Genomic DNA, 24,882 nt, shown 5'->3' with positions numbered 1-24,882 from the left:
CATTTAGAATCAAACTATTGCTAAGTTGAAGACTTATCTGTCTTAAAAATTGCAGTGAAACAATGCCTTTTTTATATGACATCTATTAGTTTCATTAGCTTCATATATTATGTACATAACACCTGTCACAATTGTGGGGGGGCTTACTTACAAAGATCTCATTTTCAGTGTTGAGTAGAAGCAGAACATAATGTATTGTCACTGTTTGCTTTTTATTTGCATTTTGCCATTTAATAATTGCTAGTTGTCCTCACGTCATTCTTCTATTCATCTGACCCCAAGCAGTTTAAAAATAAGGGAAAAGTCTTCTTGATAGCATTCAGAGATCCTTCTGTTTCTCCATAGGGTCCATAGGGCTGACCTGGACTTGGCCATTCCTTGTTTAAAATGTTGAATTATTCATGTGTATTACGTATAGACACCTGTTTTGAAGGGGAAATCAGCTGACAAGCAGATATACTTAGCATAAACCCCAAGAAATAAAAGAATAGGTAGAAAAGTATAAAGCAGACACAGATGGTTCTGTACTTCCAGATTTGTCAGTCTTGTCTATCTGCATCTCCACTGAGAAGTACTTGAAAAACCAAGTTAAGAAAACATACATATAAACAAACCCAAACTAGATATTATGCAGTATAAAATCTCTTTCTGATCAAGTTTCAGATTTTATTCAAATATCAGCATGTATTGTAAAATGTGTCCATTTTTGAAACTGCTTTCCTTGTGTTCATCAGATGTGCCAGTGTGAAAAGGGATATTCACATAATTATCTTTGTCCTGAATTTGGATGTTATTTATGATCAGGAAGAGCAATGAAGCTTATTGTTGACCTAGAGTTATTTGATCTAATTGTTCTTAATTATTGGTAGATAAATGGATATGATTTTAGTTGTACTTTAGGTACTAAATAGAAACTTTTTTTGTGTTTTTCAAGGAACCAAATGGAGAGACTCCTTCATCTTTGTACAGAGTTGCAGCAGTACTTCTACAATTTAATCTTATTGATTTAGATGATCTTTATGTACATGTAAGTCCAGTGGGCTGCTGAGAATATTTGGTTGTTCGTCCCAGGGGTGGGGAAGAGGAGTAGGCAGCCATATATAGCACTCTAAGATTGGTTCTAGGCTCTCAAGTCTTAATTTTTGAAGCCCTATTGCATTACTGCTTTGTGTTTACTTTATAAAGCGAATGAATTTAGTTCATTGGAACCATGGAAATGAAATACCTTTTGTCACCGTTACAGAATTCAAGGTTGGCTATGAAGTTAAAGTTCTTTTTTTTTTTGCGGTACGCGGGCCTCTCACTGTTGTGGCCTCTCCCATTGTGGAGCACAGGCTCTGGACGTGCAGGCTCAGCGGCCGTGGCTCACGTGCCTAGCTGCTCCGCGGCATGTGGGATCTTCCCAGACCGGGGCACCAACCCGTGTCCCCTGCATCGGCAGGCGGACTCTCAACCACTGCGCCACCAGGGAAGCCCTGAAGTTAAAGTTCTTAATTGTCGTCAAGGCATACCTCATGGAGAGTGAGGCCAAGTTCTAATCAATGTGGTTTTAGACTTCTGTATTATACACAAATTAGGGGAAATATGAGATTACCTACATAGTTCTTACTTCTCACCCAAATGTTAAGTTTAGGCATTCAGTATGAATGGGGAACTTTTCGTATACTTTTTAAAAAATGGCTTCTTTTGTGTTTTTACTGGGTAATAAATGACTGGTATTGTGCTTTTATTGCTGGATCTAGGATTTAGAGGAGTGTGTATGTGATTATGATTTATGATCTCTAGTTTAGCAACAGCTTAGCCTGTCAGTTTGAAAACACTAGGTTGGTAACATAGAAATTCCTGTTTTATTGTTGTGCATTAGGCTATCCATGAACTGTCCAAAGCTGACATCATCTTCACCGCCTTTGAAATCACTTCCTTGCCTGTCATTGCATATTGTGGTTACAGAGTTGAATGAAACTTGATCACTACCTTGGAAGCAGTCATAGTCTAGCAAGGGAGAAAACATTTTGCATTATACAATAAGTACTTTATTGGAAGTATTCACAAAGTGCTGTGAGGGCCCGGAATAGATAGTGACCATCTCTGTCTTGGGGGGATTCTGGAAGGCTTTTCCAAACTACTCATGTTGAACTGGGAACTTGATAGATGAGTAGGTGTTGGCCAGGCTTAAAAGGTGGGAAGCTTTGTAGGTAGAATTAACCTAATTTAAAGGCAGGAGGTTTGAAAAGGCTTCACTATCACCTTAGGGGAACAGCAGGAAGCTCAGAGTGGTTGGAGCCTAGGGTGGTATGTAGGAGAAAGGAGGAGGGAGAAAGAATTAGGTTGGGGACCAAACTGTGAAGGGTTGTTAAGTGCCATGGTGTAAGGAGTTTGGATTTTTTTTTCTTGTTGATAGTAGAGAGCCATTCAAGATTTAGAGTAGAGAAGGGATGTACAAACTGAAAACATGGAAAATTGGTCAGAAAAAGGAGAATCTGAAGACGTAGGTATGAGTTTATAGGCAAGTGTAGACTGGCAGGACAAATGGAAAGTACAAAAATGATGATAGATTTATTACTGATATTTTTCAGTTTAACTTTTTTTTTTTTAGATTGGAGTCGCCTTTATTTTATTTTTATTTATTTATTTATTTATTTAACAACTCTATTTAACTTTAAATATAAGCAGACTAAGTGTTCCTGTTAAGGTGACAGAGATTTTCACATGGGATTAAAAACCAGTTTATTGTTTACGTGAGACATCTAAAACCTAAGGACAAAGAAAGGTTGAAAGTAAAATGGTGGGAAAAATATACTAGGGAAATTATTATTGTCAGATGAAATAGAGATAGTCACTTTATAATAATAAAGTTCTGTTTACTGGGAAGATATAATCGTTGTACCTTTATATACACCTAATAACATATTCTCAAAATACAGAAGACTAGAAATTGAGAGAACTATAATTAAAAACTTAGATTTAACCCATTGTAATTGGAGATTTTAGAGGCAATTGCAGTAGATAGACTAGGTAAAAGATGAGGACCTGTGGTAGATATGTGATAGATATATAAGTAAAGCAATAAAAATGGGTTTGATTGCCAGTGGAGAGAATAAAGAATGAGAAAAAGCCTCATTTACCTCCTTGTACCAGTCCATAATGCATTTTCTCCCACTCCCCTTTTTTGATTAATGGGATAAGGTCTGTAGTATGTAGTTTAATATTTCACTGTGTCTCCTTTTATTATTTACTGATTGTTTACTTTGCATTAGACTTAGCTACTGAAATAGATTATGCATTTCTAGGGACAGGAATGCTTCTTTTATAGCTCACCATAGTGCCTAGCAAAAGCTACTAAGTAATGGTTTATTGGTTATGTGTCTAGGTTATTTTATGAAATGTCCACATTAGCCATCTTCCACTCATACGATATGGCTGAACTTGAGATACTTGATCCTTTGTTCATAATGGAGGGTCAACTATCCACATATTACCTTTTCTTTTGTAATAAACTAGAAACTAGTTTGTGACTTAAGTCAAATAGGTATCTAGAAAATGAAAAGTGAGATGTCAAGCTGTTCATAATTTTTCGACTTGAGATTTTTCATTTATTTTTTTACTTATTTTTTTATAGATATGGAAAGTTTATTTCTAGATCCCATGGAAATTTAATGGAGTTTGTAGGGTTGTTTTTTTTATAACTAGAAGAAAATGTGTGTATTTTCTAAGCATGACAACAGAAGCAAGCAATAATAAAGGAAACCCGTATAAATTATCAGGGCTGCTCTGAGAGCTATACCCATAAGTATAATCTTTTTCTTTTTTGCAGGTTCTTATTATCTGTTTTATACATATTAGTGTATATATGTCAGTCCCAAGAAATTTTTCATTTAGAGGAATCAACTTTGTCCCTTTATGTCAATCAGTAGTTTACCTCTCCCAAATTGGATCCGTATGTAGTACTTTATTTAATTTGGAGTTTGGCCTTTAAAGGGGAAATCTGTGATATTTTTAATGGAACAGGTACACATTTTCTTGGGTAAACTAATAAATTCAACGGTAAGCATCACTGTTGTAGTATTATGTTAATTTAGGACCTCTGACAGACAGAAGAGATGAAACTTTGAATTGCTGCCTGAGTTTAAAAGGTGTACAAAATTCAGGTACTTAATCCTGTCAGGTTATATGAAAATAATGGAGAGCGACCTATTTAGAAGGGAAATTATGGTCATAAATAGGCCAGGCTTCTTATTTAGTTTTATCAATAGAGAGTAGATAGTGTTTGCATTTTGTATGTGCAAATAGTATTAGCTTTTTTTTGAAATTTTAATGAACCATTTTTAGCTTCTTCCAGCTGATAATTGCATTATGGATGAACACAAACGAGAAATTGTAGAAGCTAAGCAGATTGTTAGAAAACTTACAATGGTTGTACTGTCTTCCGATAAAATTGACGAACGAGAGAAAGAAAAGGAAAAAGAAGAGGAGAAAGTGGAGAAGGTATATAGTTTATTCTGATATAATTAACATTGTCTTCTGGATTTAGAATTACGAAATTTAACTTGTGATGGTTAATCAACTTATGGAAGGATAATTTCTTAGTTTTGATTGTGGTGAAACCTGGTTTTTGGAATACAAATTTGCAAAGGTGGTTTTGTTTTTAATCTGATTGGCACCTTCCCAAAAGAGGCTGCAATGTTTTTTCTTATATAAACTTCAGAGTGTATTCTAAATAAGATAACACACGTATTGACTATATTTGTGTTCTGTGTATTAATGTCTCTCAAGTCCTAAAGGAATTCTCAAAGATGAATGAATTCTAGTTCCTTGTGTCACAATAAAACATTAAGTAGGACCTAATTTAATTCCAAGTCTATAAACTGTCATGCTTTGGCTGCTAAATGAAAAAGCAGATCCTATTGTTTTTTTCCAATCACTAAAAAACTTAATTGTACTTTCAGGAAAATACTGTTGCAGTTCCCATGAATGGCAGCTGTTGTTGACATACATTGTTTTATTGTTTGGCTTAATTTTTTATATGAAAAATATATAAAGATTTATTGGTGTCTGTATTCTGAGTATCTTTGCTGTAATTATTCCTTTTTAGCCACCTGACAACCAAAAACTTGGTTTGTTGGAAGCCTTGTTAAAGATTGGTGATTGGCAGCATGCACAGAACATTATGGATCAGATGCCTCCATACTATGCAGCTTCACATAAACTAATAGCCCTTGCTATTTGCAAGCTTATTCATATAACTATTGAGCCTCTCTACCGAAGGTATGTTACTGTGTGCTTTACTAATTGAGGTAGAAATAGTTTAGGACTACAAAAAAAATCTGCATATTTATCTTGTCTTCTCAAACCAAGCGTATATTTTAGTATGTTTTATCAGAAGATAAGAACTATTCACAGAGCATATCAGTTTGGCAGGTATTAATCAGTGACTTGTGTCCTATCATCTAGACCAGGTGTTGCAGAATTTGTGCTGCAGTGTTGTCTAAAAACTGTATGTTAGACTTCTAGGTTGGGTTTGCTCCACTGAGAGTGAAAACTCCATTCTGTTTTTGACTTTTCCTCCTCTCTTGGGGGGCAGAGAATTCCTAAGGTTTTTACATAGTGTAATTTTCCTCTATCCTGGGTTGAGTGGCTCTGAGTGAGGACTTTGCCTCTCTGCTTGCCTTATCTCTCCTGGCATATAGGCTGCTGTCCTGGAAATTGGTAGTGCAGCCTCTCTCATCATCCCTAGTTACTGTGTCGACCAGTCCGCTAGCCCTCAGCCTACTTGCAGGATACTTAGGAGCAGTACTGGCAGAAGCTCTGGCTTCAGCCCCACAGATCAGAGCCTGCCTCAAAAGCCCCAGCCTTGTGACTCGTGCATAGCTGCTGGCTGCTGCCTTCAGTGCCACCTGGGCTGTGGACCATGAAGGCTTCTTCTCAGAGAGTGACCCCTGTGACTCCACAGCGGGACACCTGCTCCGCAGGTGAGAACTCTGGGCATGCTGTCCTCTTTAGTGTGACACACCCTCTTTCATTATGCTGCTCACCTTCCCTACCACCACCTACCTCATATTCAGTCTAGGTAGTGGAAGCCAGATTGAGAAATGTTTATTAACTTGAATCAGTGTTGTTATATCCATATTTTTCTGTTTCATCTTTGTGTCTCTGAGGTCCATCCCTTGTTCCCCATTCCCATATCCAGATTCCTGATATTGGCCAAATTTAACTAAAAACAAATTCATATGATGTATGTTAAATGTTAATTTGGAATCTGCATTTCTCTGATTTCCTTTTCTTATGCAGTTAATTTGAAACAGTCTCTTAAGCTCTGATTTTTTTTTCAAATGAATATTGTTTTTGTCTTTTTCTACCAGTTAAGTTATTTGGTATAATGAAGTTAGGCACAGTTGAAATAGAGAAAGCAAATATAAGCAAGAAAAGTTTTACTTACTGATTAATATGACTGTGTTAACTTAAAATGGGGTATTGTATAGTTATATATATATAAATTTTCCTTCTTTTTGTAGAGTTGGCGTTCCTAAAGGTGCTAAAGGCTCACCTGTTAATGCTTTGCAAAATAAGAGAGCACCAAAACAAGCAGAGAGCTTTGAAGATTTGAGGAGAGACGTCTTCAATATGTTCTGTTACCTTGGTCCTCACCTTTCTCACGATCCCATTTTATTCGCAAAAGTGGTGCGGATAGGCAAGTCATTTATGAAGGAGGTTAGTAAGATTTTTTTTCTTCCAAGCAGAAAACTAAATTATGGAATGAAACTGTTCTGAGTATATTCCCTAGAAATAAAAAGAAAGTAAACTTAAGAAAAGGTTATGTTGAGTAAGGTTTGGGGAAAATCAGTTGTGTCCCAACCATTTATATATAAAAACTTAAATCCAGCCAGATTATTAGTCAAGTCCTCCATCCAGTTAGGAAAATATGCTTTGGACATGTGATTGCTTTTTGAATCCCCTTATAAACAGTGGTTAATTCAACATTCTTTCCTCTTGCTTTTCTTCTGCTCAGTTTTTTCTTGGCTGCAGTTTTGAATCATTGCCATTATTTGTGTGAAGTCCCTTCAACCTCAGACTGTTCAGGATCCATTCTTTTACTTTTTTTAGTAAACTTTTTATTAAAATAAAACATAATACAGAAGGCACACAAACCATAATTGTACAGCTCAGTAACATTTTCCAAACTAAACACCCATGTATCCACCATTTAGATCAAGAAATAGAACAGTACTAGCACCCCAGAGTTTTCCTTAAATGCCTTTCTAATCACTTACCGCAAGGGTAACTTTATGTTATTATTTTTTTTATTGATGTATAGTTGATTTACAATATTGTGTTAGTTTTAGATGTAGAGCAAAGTGATTTGGCTCTACATATATATGTGTGTATATATATATATATATATTCCTTTTTTTGGATTCTTTTCCATTATAGTTTATTACAAGATATTGAATATAGTTCCCTGTGCTATACAGTAAATCCTTATTGTTTGTCTATTTTATATATGCTAGTGTGCATCTGTTAATCCCATACTCCCAATTTATCCCTCCTCCCCCTTCCCCTTTGGTAACTATAAGTTTGCTTTCTATGCCTGTGAGTCTGTTTCTGTTTTGTAAATAAGTTCATTTGCATCATCTTTTTAGATTCCACATATAAGTGATATCATATAGTTGTCTTTCTCTGTCTGACTTACTTCGCTTAGTATGGTAATCTCTGGGTCCATCCATGTTGCTGCAAATGGCATTATTTCATTCTTTTTTATGGCTGAGTGATATATTTCATTGTGTGTGTATGTGTGTGTGTGTATATCTATATCTATATCTATATAGATATAGATATACACACACATATATATATCTATATATCTATATAGTTATATATATAAATATATACACATACACACACCACATCTTTTTTATCCATTCATCTGTTGATGTACACTTAGGTTGCTTCCATGTTTGGCTTATTATTTGTTAAAATTAGCTTCGAGTTATAATTTACATACAATAAACCTCACCAATTTTAAGTGTACAATTTGATGAGTTTTGACAGATGTATACAGTTGTGTGTCCACCACCACAATCGTGATATAGGATATTTTCATCATCCCAGCAAGTTCCCTCTTGCCCCTTTGCCATCAATTCCCTCCCTTCATTGCTGGTTCCTGGCAACCACTGGCAGGCTTTCTGTCACTGTGGTTTTGCTTTTTCTAGAACTTCACATAAATGGGATAGTATAGAATGTACTCTTTTTTTGGTCTGGTTTCTTCCACTTAATGCTTTTGAGAGTCATTTCAGTTGTTGCACATGTCAGTAGTTCTTTATTGCTGTGTAATATTTCATTATATAGATATAGTAGAGTTTATCCATTCACCAGTTGATGGGCATTTGGGTTGTTTCTAGTTGGGGACTATTATAAATAAAGCTGCTATGGATATTCTTGTACAAGTCTTTTTTGTGGGGGGTGCATATGTTTTTGTTTCCCCAGGAATGGGATTGCTGGGCCATATGGGTAAGTGTATGTTTAACTTTTTGTCAAACTTTTCCAACATATGTGTACCATTTTGCATTCCTGGGAGCAATGTATATGACTTCCATTTGCTCTACATCCTCATCAACACTTGGTGTTGTCAGTCTTTTAAATTTTAGTCATTCTAATGAGTGTGTAGTGCTATCTTTTGTGCTTTTAATTTACATCTCCCTGTTGATAAGTGATGTTGAGCATCTTTTCATGCCCTTATTTGCCATTTGTAATCATCTTTGTTGAAATGTCTATTCAAATCTCTTGCCCATTTTATTTTTATTTATTTATTTTTTGCGGTACATGGATCTCTCACTGTTGTGGCCTCTCGCGTTGCGGAGCACAGGCTCCGGACGCGCAGGCTCAGTGACCATGGCTCACGGGCCCAGCCGCCCCACGGCATGTGGGATCTTCCCGGACCAGGGCACGAACCCGTGTCCCCTGCATCGGCAGGCAGACTCCCAACCTCTGCACCACCAGGGAAGTCCCTCTTGCCCATTTTAAATTCAGTTGTCTTTTATTCTCAGTCTGATTTGCCTTGTCATTTTGTTTACTGTCTTTTGAAAGCAAAAATTTTAAATTTTGATTGATTCCAATTTAATAGAACTTCTCTTTTATAGTTTGCTCTTTGTGTTCTAAGAGATCTTTGCCTAACCAAGGTCTTAAAGCTGAAAAGAATACACAATTTCTTTTCAATTGTAAAGCAACGTAAGCAAAAGAATCTAGAAATTCTTAGAAGCACAAATGCAGTTTTCTCCAGTGTTTGGCGATTGCACCTAATTTTAATTTTTGACTACAGTAACTATATAGAAAATTTAACAACTGTTGTGTATTAATCACTTGAGACCTGAGATGTTTGATTTGGCTTTAAATACTTAGCTGGTAGGTACATTTTTTTTAACGTTAACAAATTTATATTGTGTAAAGGTATGCTGAAGAAATCTGCTAAGTAGTTCATTACTATACATAATATTTATTATATAGCATATATCCATATAAAAAAAGAAGTATAACAGTGTTTCATTATCTTGATCCTTATCGTCTGAAAGGGATGTCATGTTAACTAGTACTTGTTTTTCCCATTGCATCGTATTGGGAAGCATGTGAAGTCAATTTGTCCCATTACTGGTGATGTTAACATGGATCACTTGGTTAAGATGAGGGCTGCCAGGTTTCTCCAGTGTAGTTATTCTTTTTCTCTTTGTTGTTAATATGTATCCTGTGGGGAGATACTTTGAGACAATGTAAACAGCCTCTTTCTCATCTTACTTTTACCCACTAATGGTATTCTGGTTTTTTTATGCTATTCTTTTTCATTAAAAATCTTAATGTTCAGATCTCTTGTTCTGAAATTCTTTCTTTGGCTACAAGTATCATAAACTTGTAAGCAGGAGACCAAACATCAAACTTGTAGAAGTCCCGTATACAGACATATGTATAAACATATACAGATACAATATTGTTATCAAGATACACAGGTGCTAAAGCTGTTACTCTTCCACTCTGCCATCTCCATTGCAGCCCTCCTTTATCTCTGTTCTATCACAATTGTGTCTGGTGCCTGCCCCTAACTCTAGTCTCTATTTTTGCAGAGGTAGAAGGGCAGAAGGGAAGCAGAAAAAGTTTATTTTGATCCCAGTGTGGGAAGAAGTCTGTCTTCTCTCATTGCTAAGGTTGTGGTAGGAAAAGTGAATCTTTCCGATGCTCTGACTTAGAATTTTGGTTCATTTTTTTTACCCTAAAAACATTTCACTATAACAAATCATTATGTGTTTGTAGGTTTAAAAGGCTTATGTTGCCTAGCTAGGAATTTAACCCGAGTTTATAAGATTGCTTCTGAAGGGGGAATATGACCTTAGTTCCAAATAATGTATTTACAATGAACAAATCTTTAACAAATCTCTCATTCATAAGCTTGAGGTTGGCTTGTATATATAAATTATGCATATTTAAAAAATAGCTTGTGTTAGATATCACTTAACAGAATAGTCTTTTCAGCCTATAGTTATTTGAAATCATTTATGTCTCTGATTGTGTGTGTGTATGTGTATGTGGTTATGTATTTCTGAAATTTGAGGTATGTAGTATAGGACTATCGAGTACAGTGAACCTCAAACTTTACATGCATCAGGATCACCTGGGGGTCTTCTTAAAATACAGATTGTTGGGCTCCATCCTCAGTTTCTGATTCAGTAGGTCTGGGTGGGACCCGAGAATTTGCATTTCTAACATGTTTCCAGGTGCTACTGATCCAAAGAGCAAACTTTGAGAACTGTTCTAGTATATTAACCAATTTTGGTCCTTATTTCAGGCTTAAAAGAGGGAGGTGGCTCTATAGAATATTTCTATATGAATGCACACGTTTTGCTATCTTTAAAATTTTCTTTAACTATAAAGCACAGCTTTAACATGCTCACCTGACATACTTAAATGTTTTTGATAGCACCTACACACATAAAGATGAATTCCTTGGTGCTTTTTTGCGTCCAGCTGATGTTAGTGGATTAAGTTGTTTCTGATAGTGATTACTAATATTGAGCTCTTACCCTGTGTCAGGCCCTATTTTAGTACCTTACATGCATCAGCTCATTTAATCTTTACCAAGCCTTTTGTGCTCTAGGTTAAGTAACTCGTCCCAGGTCACACAGCTAGTATGGGACAGATATGCGAGTTCAATTCAGGCAGTCTGGCTTCAGAGGCCAAGCTCAAAATCACCATGCCCTACTGCCTATACAAATGTAGTGTGTCTAAAATTGAAGAAATGATTGGTTGTCTAAATTTTTTGATTCTTGAAATTCCTTGCTATTTTAAATTATATCTGTATCAGTGGTGTTTTATCTCTGCAGTCTCTGTTTTCATCTCATCCTGTGTATCTCGTATCCAAGCTTTTCTTGTCTTACTGAGTTCATAATACTTTTTCTATGACAATATGCAGATACTTTTGGAGAATCTCTGTCTGTCCTCTGTGTTCTACTTTCTTCCAGACTAAGTTCATTTGTCTTTTATATGCTTTTTTTAGGCTATTTATATTTCCATAGTAGCCACAGCATTTCTTTTCATCTTAATATGGACAACTTCTTTCTGATACAGTGTGAGTGAATCCTCACACCCTTCCTACCTTTTTTTTTTTTTTTTTTGGTACGCGGGCCTCTCACTGTTGTGGCCTCTCCCGTTGCGGAAAACAGGCTCTGGACGAGCAGGCTCAGCGGCCATGGCTCACGGGCCCAGCTGCTCTGCGGCATGTGGGATCTTCCCGGACCGCGGCACGAACCCATGTCCCCTGCATCGGCAGGTGGACTCTCAACCACTGCGCCACCAGGGAAGCCCCCTTCCTACCTTATTTATGACCAGTCCTTCTCCCCTCAAGCTACAGTTTGAGTATTGGGTTCTCTTTTCAATCTTTTCTGTGGTCTGGAATAGGGGAGTGAATAAGCTCAGTGAGGCTGAGTATAGCCCTCATTTAGGGAACCTCTGCTTTGTCTTCTGAGATCCTGTTACCCATCCTATGCTAGGCATGCCCACCCAAGTGGGTATCCAACTCCCTTGGGGTTTGATTCTCTCATCCATCTGAGCACAGTTCCTTTGAGAGACAGAAAGCCTTAGCAGCCAGAATCCTGCTGGGCTTCTACTCACAAGGGTTTTTCCTCAGGTTATTTACCTTGCAGGCCACATTGCCTAAAGGATTTTGTTGACTCACCTTCCTTGCTCGATACTTCTGGGGATTGGGTTAAGGTCAGGCGCCATACCACACTGTCTGTAGTTCAGAATCTTATGTGTGTTTGTGTGTGCATCACCTTGAAGTTAATAGCATAATTTCCTCTTTTTTTGCTTGGTTGGTGGTGAATTTGGGACATTAAAAAAAACAAATAGGAAGACGTACTTTGTTCATTGCATTAGGGATTGTGGGAGAGAAATTCTGTGTTTATGCTTCACTCTGTCATCTTAATTCAGTTATCTCACTGTCTCTTTATATGGCTATTTCTTATGTTGGCCTTTGGTAAAGAGCCAAAGTGCTCTAAATTGATTCACAGATAAAGCTTAGAGAAACCTAGAGTCAAAGGGTCAGGATATACCTTAGATTGGGTACTAGGTGATATTCGGAATAGTTGTGATTATGATAATTGTGGTAATGTGGAAGAATGTCCTTATTCTTTCCTTTTTTTAATTAATTTATTTTTATTTTTGGTTGTGTTGGGTCTTTGCTGCTGTGCGCGGGCTTTCTCTAGTTGTGGCGAGCAGGGGCTGCTCTTGGTTGCGGTGTGCGGGCTTCTCATTGTGGTAGCTTCTCCTGTTGCGGAGCATGGGCTCTAGGCTCACGGGCTTCAGTACTTGTGGCTCGAGGGCTCTAGAGTGCAGGCTCAGTAGTTGTGGCACACGGGCTTAGTTGCTCCATGGCATGTGGGATCTTCCTGGACCAGGGCTCGAACCGCTGCGTTGGCAGGCAGACTCTTAACCACTGCACCACCAGGGAAGTCCCTGTCCTTATTCTTAGGAGATGTACACTGAATTTTTTTGAGATAAAGTATCATGTCTGCAATTTTTTTGGTCAAGAAAAAAAGGCAAAATGTTAATTGTTGGATCTACATAGTAGATATATAGGTGTTTATGGATAAGTATACTATCCATTCAACTTTTATGTAAACTTGAAATTTTTCATAATAAAAATTTGGGTTCCTAGGGAGAGAATGTACCTTAATACCATTGATCCTGAAACTCTAGTTTATGAAACAGCTACTTTAGAATTTTGACTTGATGTTTATTGTTTTTTGTTAGCTATTAGGGGAGGGAGAGTCTGTGATCCTGCTTCAGTCCATTTATTTCTTTTCAAAATTGAAGATCTAACCTGGTTGTGTGGGTTAGAGCTCAAAATTAATATTCCTTTTGGATGAAGGTATGGGAGTCAATCAAGTACAGTGGAATTACACCATACCTGTGCTTAGTTTATGTGAATGTGGCCAGACTTGTTCCATCAAAATACTCAGTGTGTATGTCTAGGAGCAAGGGTGAAATTGGAGAAATTTTTTTCTTTCATTTTGGTTCAGTTTCTCAGGTGTCTTAGAGAGTATCTCACCACATTCAGTTAGTCTAGTTTTTAAACTGTGTTTTCGTGTGACATGGCCCCCTAAATGCAAGCCAGTCACTTTATTTCATATTCACATCTCATGGTCACTTAGTGATTTCTCCTAATATTAGAGGGGAAAAACAGAGTCTTGAGTTGGACTTAAATGAAAGATAATGTGTCTGTATACTTTATAGATGATATAAGGGGTTTTTTTAGGGTAATTGTGAGTATATGTAATTTTTACTTTATGTGTTGACTTTGGAACCTTCCTTGCCCACAGATTCTTCATTTAAGGCTGTCCCCCAAACAGAGTAATTAAAGCATTAGAAATTGATAATTAGGTGAACTAGTTTCATCAGGATGAGCTGCTAGCTACTTGCTAGTAATGTGACCTTAAGCTGGTCACTTTTCTAAGCCAGAGATTCGTGGTAATAATATTTGCCTTATCTAGCTCCTGGGGTTGCAATATGGATCAAATGAGATATGTCTAAACATGAATTAGATACTAATAATTAGGTATTCAATTTTAGAGAGTTAAAAAAATAGTTGTCATGAATTTTTTAGATCATAATAAGTTATCACTTATGTAAGCTATCACTACACTAGCTTTTGATGATTTTTTAAAAAGCATTCATAATATACTTTAATCTATTTCTGTCTTTAAACATAAGATGCCACTTTAAAGTAGCAGTTTCATTTCCCTCAAGAGTAGATTTGATTTTATGTAGGAATGCCTTTAGCTTCTTTACATTGTAGAGATAGATGTTTTTTCCCTCTCATTTTTGAAATTTGTTATAAATTAGTAACAAATCAAAGAATTTTTATCAAATAAAGGAAATTTTTGTTGCTGGGGTTTCATGAGTGAACTAGTCAAGGGTAGTATGGACACATATCTCTCCATTCAAAAAAAATACATCTTTATTGGAGTATAATTGCTTCACAATTCTGTGTTAGTTTCTGTTGTACAACAAAGTGAATCAGCCATATGCGTACATATATCCCCATATACCCTCCCTATCCCACCCTCTAGGTCGTCGAAAAGCACCGAGCTGATCTCCTTGTGCTGTGCTGCTGTTTCCCACTAGCTATCTGTCTTACATTTGATAGTGTATATATGTCGATGCTACTCTCACTTCGCCCCAGCTTCCCCCTCCCCCCGTGTCCTCAAGTCCATTCTCTATGTGTATGTCTTTATTCCTGCCCTGCCACTAGGTTCATAAGTACCATTTTTTTTTTTTTAGATTTCATATATACGCGTTAGCATACGGTATTTGTTTTTCTCTTTCTGACTTCACTGTATATGACAGACTCTAGGACCATCCACCTCACTACAGATAACTCAATTTTGTTTCTTTTTATAGCTGAGTAATATTCCATTGTATATATGTGCCACATCTTCTTTATCCATTCATCTGTTGATGGACATTTAGGTTGCTTCCATGACCTGGCTATTGTAAATAGGGCTGCAGTGAACATTGTGGTACATGTCTCTCTCTCTTTTTTTTTTTTTGCATTAATCTTTTTTTTTTTTATAATTTATTTATTTATTTTTTAATTTTTTGCCTTATAACAAATTTAATCAGTTATACATATACATATGTTTCCATATCCCCTCCCTTTTGCGTCTCCCTCCCACCCTCCCTATCCCACCCCTCCAGGCGGTCACAAAGCACCGAGCTGATCTCCCTGTGCTCTGCGGCTGCTTCCCACTAGCTATCTACCTTACGTTTGGTAGTGTATATATGTCCATGCCGCTCTTTCACTTTGTCACAGCTTACCCTTCCCCCTCCCCATATCCTCAAGTCCATTCTCTTTTTGAATTATGGTTTTCTCAGGGTATATGCCCAGTAGTGGGATTGCTGGGTCATATGGTAGTTCTATTTTAGTTTTTTTAAGGAACCTCCATACTGTTCTCCATAGTGGTCAGTTTACATTCCCACCAACAGTGCAGGAGGGTTCCCTTTTCACCACACTCTTTCCAGCATTTATTGTTTCTAGATTTTGTGATAATGGCCATTCTGACCGCTGTGAGGTGATACCTCATTGTAGTTTTGATTTGCATTTCTCTAATAATTAGTGATGTTGAGCATCTTTTTATGTGCCTCTTGGCCATCTGTATGTCTTCTTTGGTGAAATGTCTATTTAGGTATTCTGCCCATTTAAAAAAATATTTTAGATCCTGCATGCTGCAACTAAGAGCCCGCATGCTGCAACTAAGAGCCCACATGCCACAGCTAAAGATCCCACATGCCGCAACAAAGATCGCACACATGGTGACAAAGATCCCATGTGCCACAACTAAGACCTGGCACAGCCAAATAAATAAATAAATATTAAAAAAAACCAATCAGAACCTTGATTATAATTCTTATTGTCCAAATGGAGACAGACACTGCTATCATTGGCACTCTAGAGTTGGAGCCCAAGTTTAATCTATAACACCCTTGCTATTTAATGAGTCTGAGCAGGGAAAAACTGTTAGGATGTTTATATTAGTACTTGTATTATCCCCTATAATGATTGGTTTGAACTCAGGTCACTTTAGCTATTACTGAATATCTTCATATGACAATTCTAATCAAGGTGTAGAATCATAGTTAAGGTAATAAATTACAAATAGGATCTTAATTTTTCCCATTAGCTATGCTTTTTACCTAAGAGAGGTATATAAACATCCAAGGATAGGCAGATATTAAATTTATTAGTAGGCAACTGTAGACTCTATGTACAAACAGTGTAGTTTTAAAAAAAATACATTTTTTTACAAGAAAGGAAAGCAGAATTTTTAGTGTGGACCACATTACTTGCTGTAAACAATTGATTCAACTGCTGTACCTCTTCTCCAAGGCTGTTTCCTGAAATTCAACCTCAGTGTTCAGTTTCAGAAAAGAAAAAATTCATAGTGTGTAAAAGAGAGGTAACATTTAAAAGTTACCCTGGGATAAGAACTGAGAGCCAGCACATATGGTCATCCTGTGTGTGGGTGACCATATTATTCATTCTTTGGCATCTTAGTAGAGATTTGTATTGACTAAAAAAGAAAGGTGGTGGCAGATAGTACTTTTCATTTAGTATCCCTTCCTGTGTTTTCATAAATGATGTATCAAAGTTAAGGGGTTATTTCTAAGTGTTTTGTAAAGTTTTTAAGATTTTCTGATTGAAAGTTAAAAAGGCTTTGAACCAAAACATTGAAAGGCTATTCTGTTATCTCTTCTCCAGGATTGGTAAACTCAGGTTCCCATAACTTTTCTTTTTTAAAAAATATTAATTAATTTATTTTGAATTTTTAAATTTAATTTATATTTTATACAGCAGGTTCTTATTAGTTATCTATTTTATACATATTAGTGTGTATATGTCGATCCCAGTCTCCCAATTCATCCCACTACCCCTTTCCCCTCTTGGTGTCCATATGTTTGTTCTCTACATCTGTATCTCTATTTCTGCCTTGCAAACAGGTTCATCTGTACCATTTTTCTAGATTCCACATATATGCGTTAATATACGATATTTATTTATCTCCTTCTGACTGACTTCACTCTGTATGACAGTCTCTTGATCCATCCACGTCTCTACAAATGACCCAATTTCATTCCTTTTTATGGCCGAGTAATATTCCATTGTATATATGTACCACATCTTCTTTATCCATTCGTCTGTCGATGGGCATTTAGGTTGCTTCCATGACCTGGCTATTGTAAATAGTGCTGCAATGAACATTGGGGTGCATGTGTCTTTTTGAATTATGGTTTTCTCTGGGTATATGCCCAGTAGTGGGATTGCTGGGTCATATGGTAGTTCTATTTTTAGGTTTTAAGGAACCTCCATACTGCTCTCCGTAGTGGCTGTATCAATGTACATTCCCGCCAACAGTGCAAGAGGGTTCCCTTTTCTCCACATCCTCTCCAGCATTTGTTGTTTGTAGATTTTCTGATGATGCCCATTCTAACTGGTGTGCAGTGATACCTCATTGTACTTTTGATTTGCATTTTTCTAATAATTAGTGATGTTGAGCAGCTTTTCCTATGCCTCTTGGCCATCTGTATGTCTTCTTTGGAGAAATGTCTATTTAGGTCTTCTGCCCATTTTTTGATTGGGTTGTTTGTTTTTTTGATAATGAGCTGCATGAGCTGCTTGTATATTTTAGAGATTAATCCTTTGTCTGTTGATTCATTTGCAAATATTTTCTGCCTTTCTGAGGGTTGTCTTTTCATCTTGTTTGTAGTTTGCTTTGCAAAAGCTTTTAAGTTTCATTAGGTCCCATTTGTTTTTTTTTGTTTCTATTTCCATTACTCTAGGAGGTGGATCAAAAAAGATCTTGCTGTGATTTATGTCAAAGAGTGTTCTTCCTATGTTTTCCTCTAAGAGTTTTATAGTGTCCAGCCTTACATTTAGGTCTTTAATCCATTTTGAGTTTATTTTTGTGTATGGTGTTAGGGAGTGTTCTAATTTCATTCTTTTACATGTAGCTGTCCAGTTTTCCCAGCACTACTTATTGAAGAGACTGTCTTTTCTCCATTGTATATCCTTGCCTCCTTTGTCATAGATTAGTTGATCATAGGTGCGTAGGTTTTTCTCTGGGCTTTCTAACCTGTTCCATTGATCTATGTTTCTGTTTTTGTGTCAGTACCAGAGTGTCTTGATTACTGTAGCTTTGTAGTATAGTCTGAAGTCAGGGAGTCTGATTCCTCCAGCTCCATTTTTTTTTCCTCAAGACTGCTTTGGCTAGGTTTCCATAACTTTTAACTTATAGGTTATAGTTTCCTATTTCTAAGTTATTTTGATGGGTCTTATTTAGACCCTAACAAAAAGATTCTTCTATTAGAGTAGTTTTAAGACATAAATGTGTAGTTCTTAGCCTATTATATGGCATGTAGTACTCAATGAATGATAGTTAATAAGGACGGTGACAATAATGCCATAATTTACTTAGATGTAGTCTAAGTCACAAATTTAAATATTTTTCATTTTTTCCCTTTTCAGTTTTTCCATGAATGTTGGGGGGGATGGTTCAGGTGGTAATGCGAGCGGTGGGGAGTGGCAGATGAGGCTTCACTCACTCACCTGCTGCTCACCTCCTGCTGTGCGGCCCGGTTCCTAACAGGCCACGGACTGGTACTGGTCCTCGGCCTGGGGCTTGGGGACCCCTGCTCTAAAGTAGCATTTGAAACATTCATGGGTTAGAGGTACTAAAAATAGGACATTAGTAATAAAAAAGTAATTTATCTAGTTATATCTACGACTTACTCCAGCCTTTATTTCTCAACTCTCCAAAAGCACCTTCTTGATGAACCTGCTTTTTTTTGGGGGGGGAGCATGGTGCTCAGTAGTGTTATGCAGCCCCATCAGCTGCTCTGTTGTTATAGGGCAAGTTTGGAATCTGCTTGGGGTCATTTATAGCTGATGGTCTGTGTAGACATAATTGTGAGTGCTCAATTTTATTCAAACTTAAAAATTCAGTTCCTAACAGTACATTGGTAAGTGTAGTCTTGATCTTAAAGAGATCCTGAAAGATAGTAACCTTGTCAGTTCCTCAAAGATAGGAACTCTCTACTGTTCATCTTTGAATTCCCAGTGCCTGGCACATAGTAAACAAATGAATGAATGAATGAATGTCTTTTGTCCCTCCCCATCCTTTCTTTCTTCAACTTCTGCCTGGCCATTCAATAAAACTTTTAGTATTCTATTGTGGGAATGGAGAGTTTTGTATGTGCTCTGAATTAAAAAGCAAATTAAGTTAAACTAAATGAAAAAGAAAGCATCAGGGGAGTGGAATGTGTAAAGAAAATCACTTTTACATGCGTGTACATCTTGGTTTTGTTGTTGTTGTTGTTCATCTTGGTTATAATTAGCCTTTGCTAGAAACCTTTTCTTACTGCTCTTCTAGATAGTTTCCTTGTGCTTTCCATATTTCTTTCTCTCTTTCAAATTTTCCTGCTTGTGAAATCTAGAGAATTGACAAATAGACATTAGAAACTAATATAAGTATCTAGTAAGAGGAATTAGAACAGCTTAGTAACTAAGAAAATGTTTTATTTGTATGGAGAAAACTATGTATAGCTATATTAGGTTCATTTGAATCATAGTATACTAGCAAAGGAGTAGCCTAACTGCCTTTATCTCCAACACAATACCTTATAAACTGGATTCTTCCAATTATGACATACCGTTATTTCTGCCTCCCAGTGTACACGCAGTATGCCACCAGAATTACCATCCCCCTCCAACAAAATAAAAGCAACTATTTAGTTTGTTTTCTGCCAGGCCACTCCTTCATAACCTGACTCCTTATTTGCTCACCGGGATGTATGTTGACTTAATAATCGTTTCTGTGAAAGGGAACCATATCTTTTTAATCTGCCAGTTAAAAAAGTGTGATTCTGTATGTTTTCCCATCAAGGTAACATGGCCGTCCCTGAATTAGTCTTATGTGAAAATGTTGCACAGAAGTTAGACTTTCCTGTAGTAACACACATTAAATTACTCAAGCATGAAAACATACATGCACAAAATATCCTTATCTACCAATAAGGTATGTTAGCTGCATATTAGCTTTTCCCTTTCTCATACTTGGTATTGAGCTAAATACATTCCAGAAATCTAGATTGTCCTTGAGTATCAGTGCTTCACCTGTCCTTTTGGCCTTTGTGCACTCCCCCAACACTCCACCTGCCTATACACACACAAATGTTACTCACAATTTCATTTTGTATGTATAGACAGCATTGTCAAACATGGTACTTCAGCAGCCCACCTGAAAATCACTGATAAAATAATGACCCAGGCTTTTTCATTCAGTCTGTCCAAGTTAGGAAGTGGTTTGGTCTTTGTCAGCAATGGTATTAATATTTTGGGCCTACTTCTTAGGGCTTAAGTAGTGGTGAATTAAAACATGGCTTTGGATTTCTTTGGGTTTAATTTTTGTTGTCGTTGCTTTAGTGTTAGATTTTACCAATTCTGAGGGGGAGAACTAGAACATCTGGAAGGAGAAATGCAAATGCATTATAACTAAATTGTGCTGGCTACAATTTTATAATTAATACTCAGATCAGTTTTAGGATGCTTTGGTTTGTGATAATGAGGTTGAGAAAAGAATTGGCTTATAAAACTGGCATTTAAAATTCATGAATGTCACATTATTTGGAGGTTAGAAATGTAGATGAGAACTTAAAATGTTAATTGGTAATACTGACTGTATGTAAAACCTACATGTGTGTAACAAGTAACGAAATAATTCACAACTACATGCAAGTTAATTTTTTTCAAATTAGAAATGAAATTGTGACAGCATAATCTTAACCTTTTTGCATTTTATTTATAGTTTTTTTTAATTTTAGTTTCAGTCTGATGGAAGCAAACAAGAAGATAAGGAGAAGACGGTAAGAGACTAGAAAAATCCAATGTGTCTAATGTTTGTCTAGGTACAGCATACTGTAAATTTTACTGTGAACAAGCTTTAATCACCTATGTGAATAACTATTTTATACTTTATATGTTGAATGTAGCTTTTGGCATGTCGTACAAAGTATCTTTTAAGATTGACAGCCTCCTGTTTTTGAGGATTACCATGTTGAGAAAGGAAAAGGGATAAAAAGTCCCTCATTCTTGCTACCCCTTTCCTTCCCTCACCTCATTTGCTTTCTTAGAGAAACTTTTTTGTGAAAAGTACAGTGATAGTGTGGGGAATTAGATATGGTGTGTTATTAAATCAAGGAATGGCAATTTTTCCAAGGCTTACATAAATTTGTTTGGGGGGGATTAATATGCACCTCTTAACTGAAATAATTTTTCCTCCATTTTTCGTAGGAAGTTATCCTTAGCTGCTTGCTTAGCATTACTGACCAGGTATTACTTCCATCTCTTTCTTTGATGGACTGCAATGCTTGTATGTCTGAGGAACTGTGGGGAATGTTTAAAACATTTCCATATCAGCATAGGTAAATACATAATATTTTTGTATTTTTAGCTACTATTCTAGTGCACTAACCTCTAAGTGTTTAATTTTTCCTAATTCTTCATCTCATCATTTTCAAGATATCGTCTGTATGGCCAGTGGAAGAATGAAACTTACAACAGTCATCCACTTTTAGTAAAAGTTAAAGCTCAAACAATAGACAGAGCCAAATATATCATGAAGTAAGTTTTAATTTATTTTTCTTCTTAATATCTGGATCTGATTTACTTTCTTTCAGCCAGCTCATGTCTGAGCCTCAGTTTTGAGGAAGCCCAGGAGTATTTGCTAATGGTGTAACTAATTATATACTACACATAGAGTGACTATCAATTTTTGTGGTTTTTAGCTCATTTTGACTACCATGTTAGTTTTTGTAGTTGTCATGTTTGCACAGCTATAAAATCTAACAAAAATCCTCTTTAGGATGCATTATAGTATAGGATGAGGTTTTTTTTTTTTTTTAAAGGAGAGCATACTGTGTAGCCTTTGCTCAGTTTACATAATACATTCAGTGGCTTGTACAAGGTAGTCAAAGTTCTAGGAATTTCTGTTGAAAGTTATAATAAAGATTTCTTTTTTTCTTTTTGGAAGATCTAGTAGAATCATGCAGAGCTATCTCCTTAGGGAGTCAACTTTTGAAAAATTTCTAGTTTTTTCATTTGTGTGCTTTATTTTCATGTCATTAAAAACATAAGAGTGATGTTAATCTATTGATACTTCCTGATAAACTGTTTGAAGTTTAATTATGAAAATTGTATACTTCAGATCAGTATTGGTTTAGATACTAATTACACTGCTGTATTGCAAGGGTTTTCAGCAAGGCTGTTGATTGTCATTTCTTTTACATTTGTGCAGTCGTATGGTTATTCTAATTAGAAGTAGTGCATTCACTAGTTTAACTAACAGTATGCAGTGACACTTGCTTTTTTTAAATAATAAATATATTCATTTATTTATTTATGGCTGCGTTGGGTCTTCGTTGCTGTGCACGGGCTTTCTCTAGTTGCGACAAGCGGGGGCTACTCTTCGTTGTGGTGCACGGGCTTCTCTTGTTGTGGAGCACAGGCTCTAGGCATGCGGGGTTCAGTATTTGTGTCTCACAGGCTCTAGAGCGCAGGGTCAGCAATTGTGGCGCACAGGCTTAGTTGCTCCGCGGCACGTGGAATCTTCCCAGACTAGGGCTCGAACCCATGTCCCCTGCATTGTCAGGCAGATTCTTAACCACTGTGCCACCAGGGAAGCCCCCAGTGATACTTTCTTTGCTGAATGATACTGTCGTAGGTCACAGTCTACCAGGGAAACAGGTGTGTGCACAATCACAGTCTGGTTTAATAGATGCTGTTATACAATATGTATAAAGTTCTATGGGATGATAGAGAGGAGAATGAATATTTCACCCCATGGAAGTTGGGGAAGGCATGGAAAGAGATGATATTAGAACTGGTCCTTCCAAAAGAGTTCCAGGCTTAAAAATTCCCCAAGTAGAGTTTCTAGCTTAACAACAACTAATTTTTTTTTTTTTTTTTTCGGTACGCGGGCCTCTCACTGTTGTGGCCTCTCCCGTTGCAGAGCACAGGCTCTGGACGCACAGGCTCAGCAGCCATGGCTCACAGGCCTAGCCACTCTGCGGCATGTGGGATCTTCCCAGACCGGGGCATGAACCCGTGTCCCCTGCATCGGCAGGTGGACTCTCAACCACTGCGCCACCAGGGAAGCCCAACAACTAATATCTTTGAAGCCATTACTATGTGTGGTGGGCGCTGAACTAAGTGCTTCATATGGATTATTTAATGATACATTAAATTTTTTTTGATAAATTTATTTATTTATTTTTGGCTGTGTTGGGTCTTCGTTGCTGCACGCGGGCTTTCTCTAGTTGCGGCAAGCGGGGGCTATTCTTCACTGCAGTGCGGTGGCTTCTCTCGTCGTGGAGCATGGGCTCTAGGTGCGCGGGCTCAGTAGTTGTGGCTCACGGGCTCTAGAGCACAGGCTCAGTAGTTGTGGCACACGGGCTTAGTTGCTCCGAGGCATGTGGGATCTTCCTGGACCAGGGATCGAACCCGTGTCCCCTGCATTGACAGGTGTATTCTCAACCACTGTGCCACCAGGGAAGCCCCGATACATTAAATATTGAATCTGTCTCTTCCACTCTCTACCGCCACTAACTTAGTTCTTTTATCTGGAGTGTTATAGTGCCTTGTATTATTCTCTTTCTTCAAAATCCTTTGGTGACTAAGCATTGCCTGCAGGTTATATATCAGACTTTATGGCTTGGTGATATAAGAGAACCTTCATGATCTGTCTCTTCCTATTTCCATCCTCATTTCCCGCCAATTCTACCTCTAGCTGTACTGAGCCCACTTATGTTTCCCTGAATGTGCATATATTTTTTGTTTCTTTTGTTTTTACAGGTTTTCCCTTACCTCTTTTTCCTCTCTCCATCTGGTGACCTCATCATTGGACAGTGGGCTCCAGTGTCACCTCTGTGAAGCCTTCCATTGCACATACCACCAAGCACAATTGATTGTTCTTTATTTGTGCTACCACTATCTCATATGCATATAAATACTATCATACCGCTTATGTATATTGCTATGATTATTTTTCTTTTTAAAATTATTTAATTTTTTGATGATTTTATATATTCACATGGTTTAAATTGTAGTAGATATGAAAAGGTAGACAGTAAAAAGTCTCTCACCCTGTCCACTCAGTTCTCCCAAGGAAAAAAAAAGTGGTCACTGTTTAGTTTCTTATTTATCATTCCGGCTATTTTTATGTATATGCAAGTGAATACAAATATATTATTCCCTCCCTTTTTATACTACTGATAGCATATAATAAGTACTGTCCTATAAGTTGCTCTATTTGTTTAAGAATATAAAAATTTTAAAAGTGGTTTTAAATCTACCTCCCCCACTGGACTGAGCTTGAGAGCAGGCGCTGTTACTCATCCTTGTATTCCTGGTGCTTAGTACTTTGCCTGTCACAGAAGACATTAATATGAATTTATGAATAAGTAAATTAATACAAATGTCTATCACAGAAGAATACGTGCAGAATTTTTAATGTACTTGGATTTTTGTTACATTTGTAAGCTCAACTGTTTCACCAGCCTTGAATAATATGATTTTGATATTGATTGAACTTTTTAAGTTGAGAATGGAATGTATTAATTTATTGCTTGGGAATTTCACAAGTTTTGATTACTGTTTAAAACATGAATTTGGTATAGGGCATCCAGTAATTCATGCCACAGATGTTCATTGATTGTGTTCCATATGCCAAGCACCATGGTTGCTTGAGAGGAGGACATAATCAAGAGAATATTCCTTTTATTTATTTACTTTTT

At 36.9% G+C, this 24,882-nt stretch overlaps 1 protein-coding gene across 15 annotated transcripts in view; it reads left to right on the top strand.

The window, feature by feature from the left end:
* Positions 1 to 24,882, top strand: part of THOC2 (THO complex subunit 2) — a 113,180-nt gene that overhangs the window by 44,921 nt on the left and 43,377 nt on the right. For 14 of the 15 annotated variants that reach the window (XM_082610688.1, XM_082610696.1, XM_082610687.1 and 11 more), the window contains 7 exons: positions 935 to 1,027; positions 4,330 to 4,485; positions 5,093 to 5,265; positions 6,513 to 6,708; positions 20,914 to 20,955; positions 21,383 to 21,513; positions 21,611 to 21,712. In XM_082610688.1, coding sequence (XP_082466814.1) covers positions 935 to 1,027; positions 4,330 to 4,485; positions 5,093 to 5,265; positions 6,513 to 6,708; positions 20,914 to 20,955; positions 21,383 to 21,513; positions 21,611 to 21,712 — 893 coding nt within the window. The remainder of the gene's footprint in view (positions 1 to 934; positions 1,028 to 4,329; positions 4,486 to 5,092; positions 5,266 to 6,512; positions 6,709 to 20,913; positions 20,956 to 21,382; positions 21,514 to 21,610; positions 21,713 to 24,882) is intronic. The other variant, XM_082610686.1, reaches the window with a different exon arrangement.

This window comes from Mesoplodon mirus, assembly GCF_964341445.2.
Source record: "Mesoplodon mirus genome assembly, chromosome: X".
NCBI lineage: Eukaryota > Metazoa > Chordata > Mammalia > Artiodactyla > Ziphiidae > Mesoplodon > Mesoplodon mirus.
The sequence above is the reverse complement of the archived record's forward strand: the minus strand, read 5'-3'. Positions and strand labels throughout refer to the sequence as shown.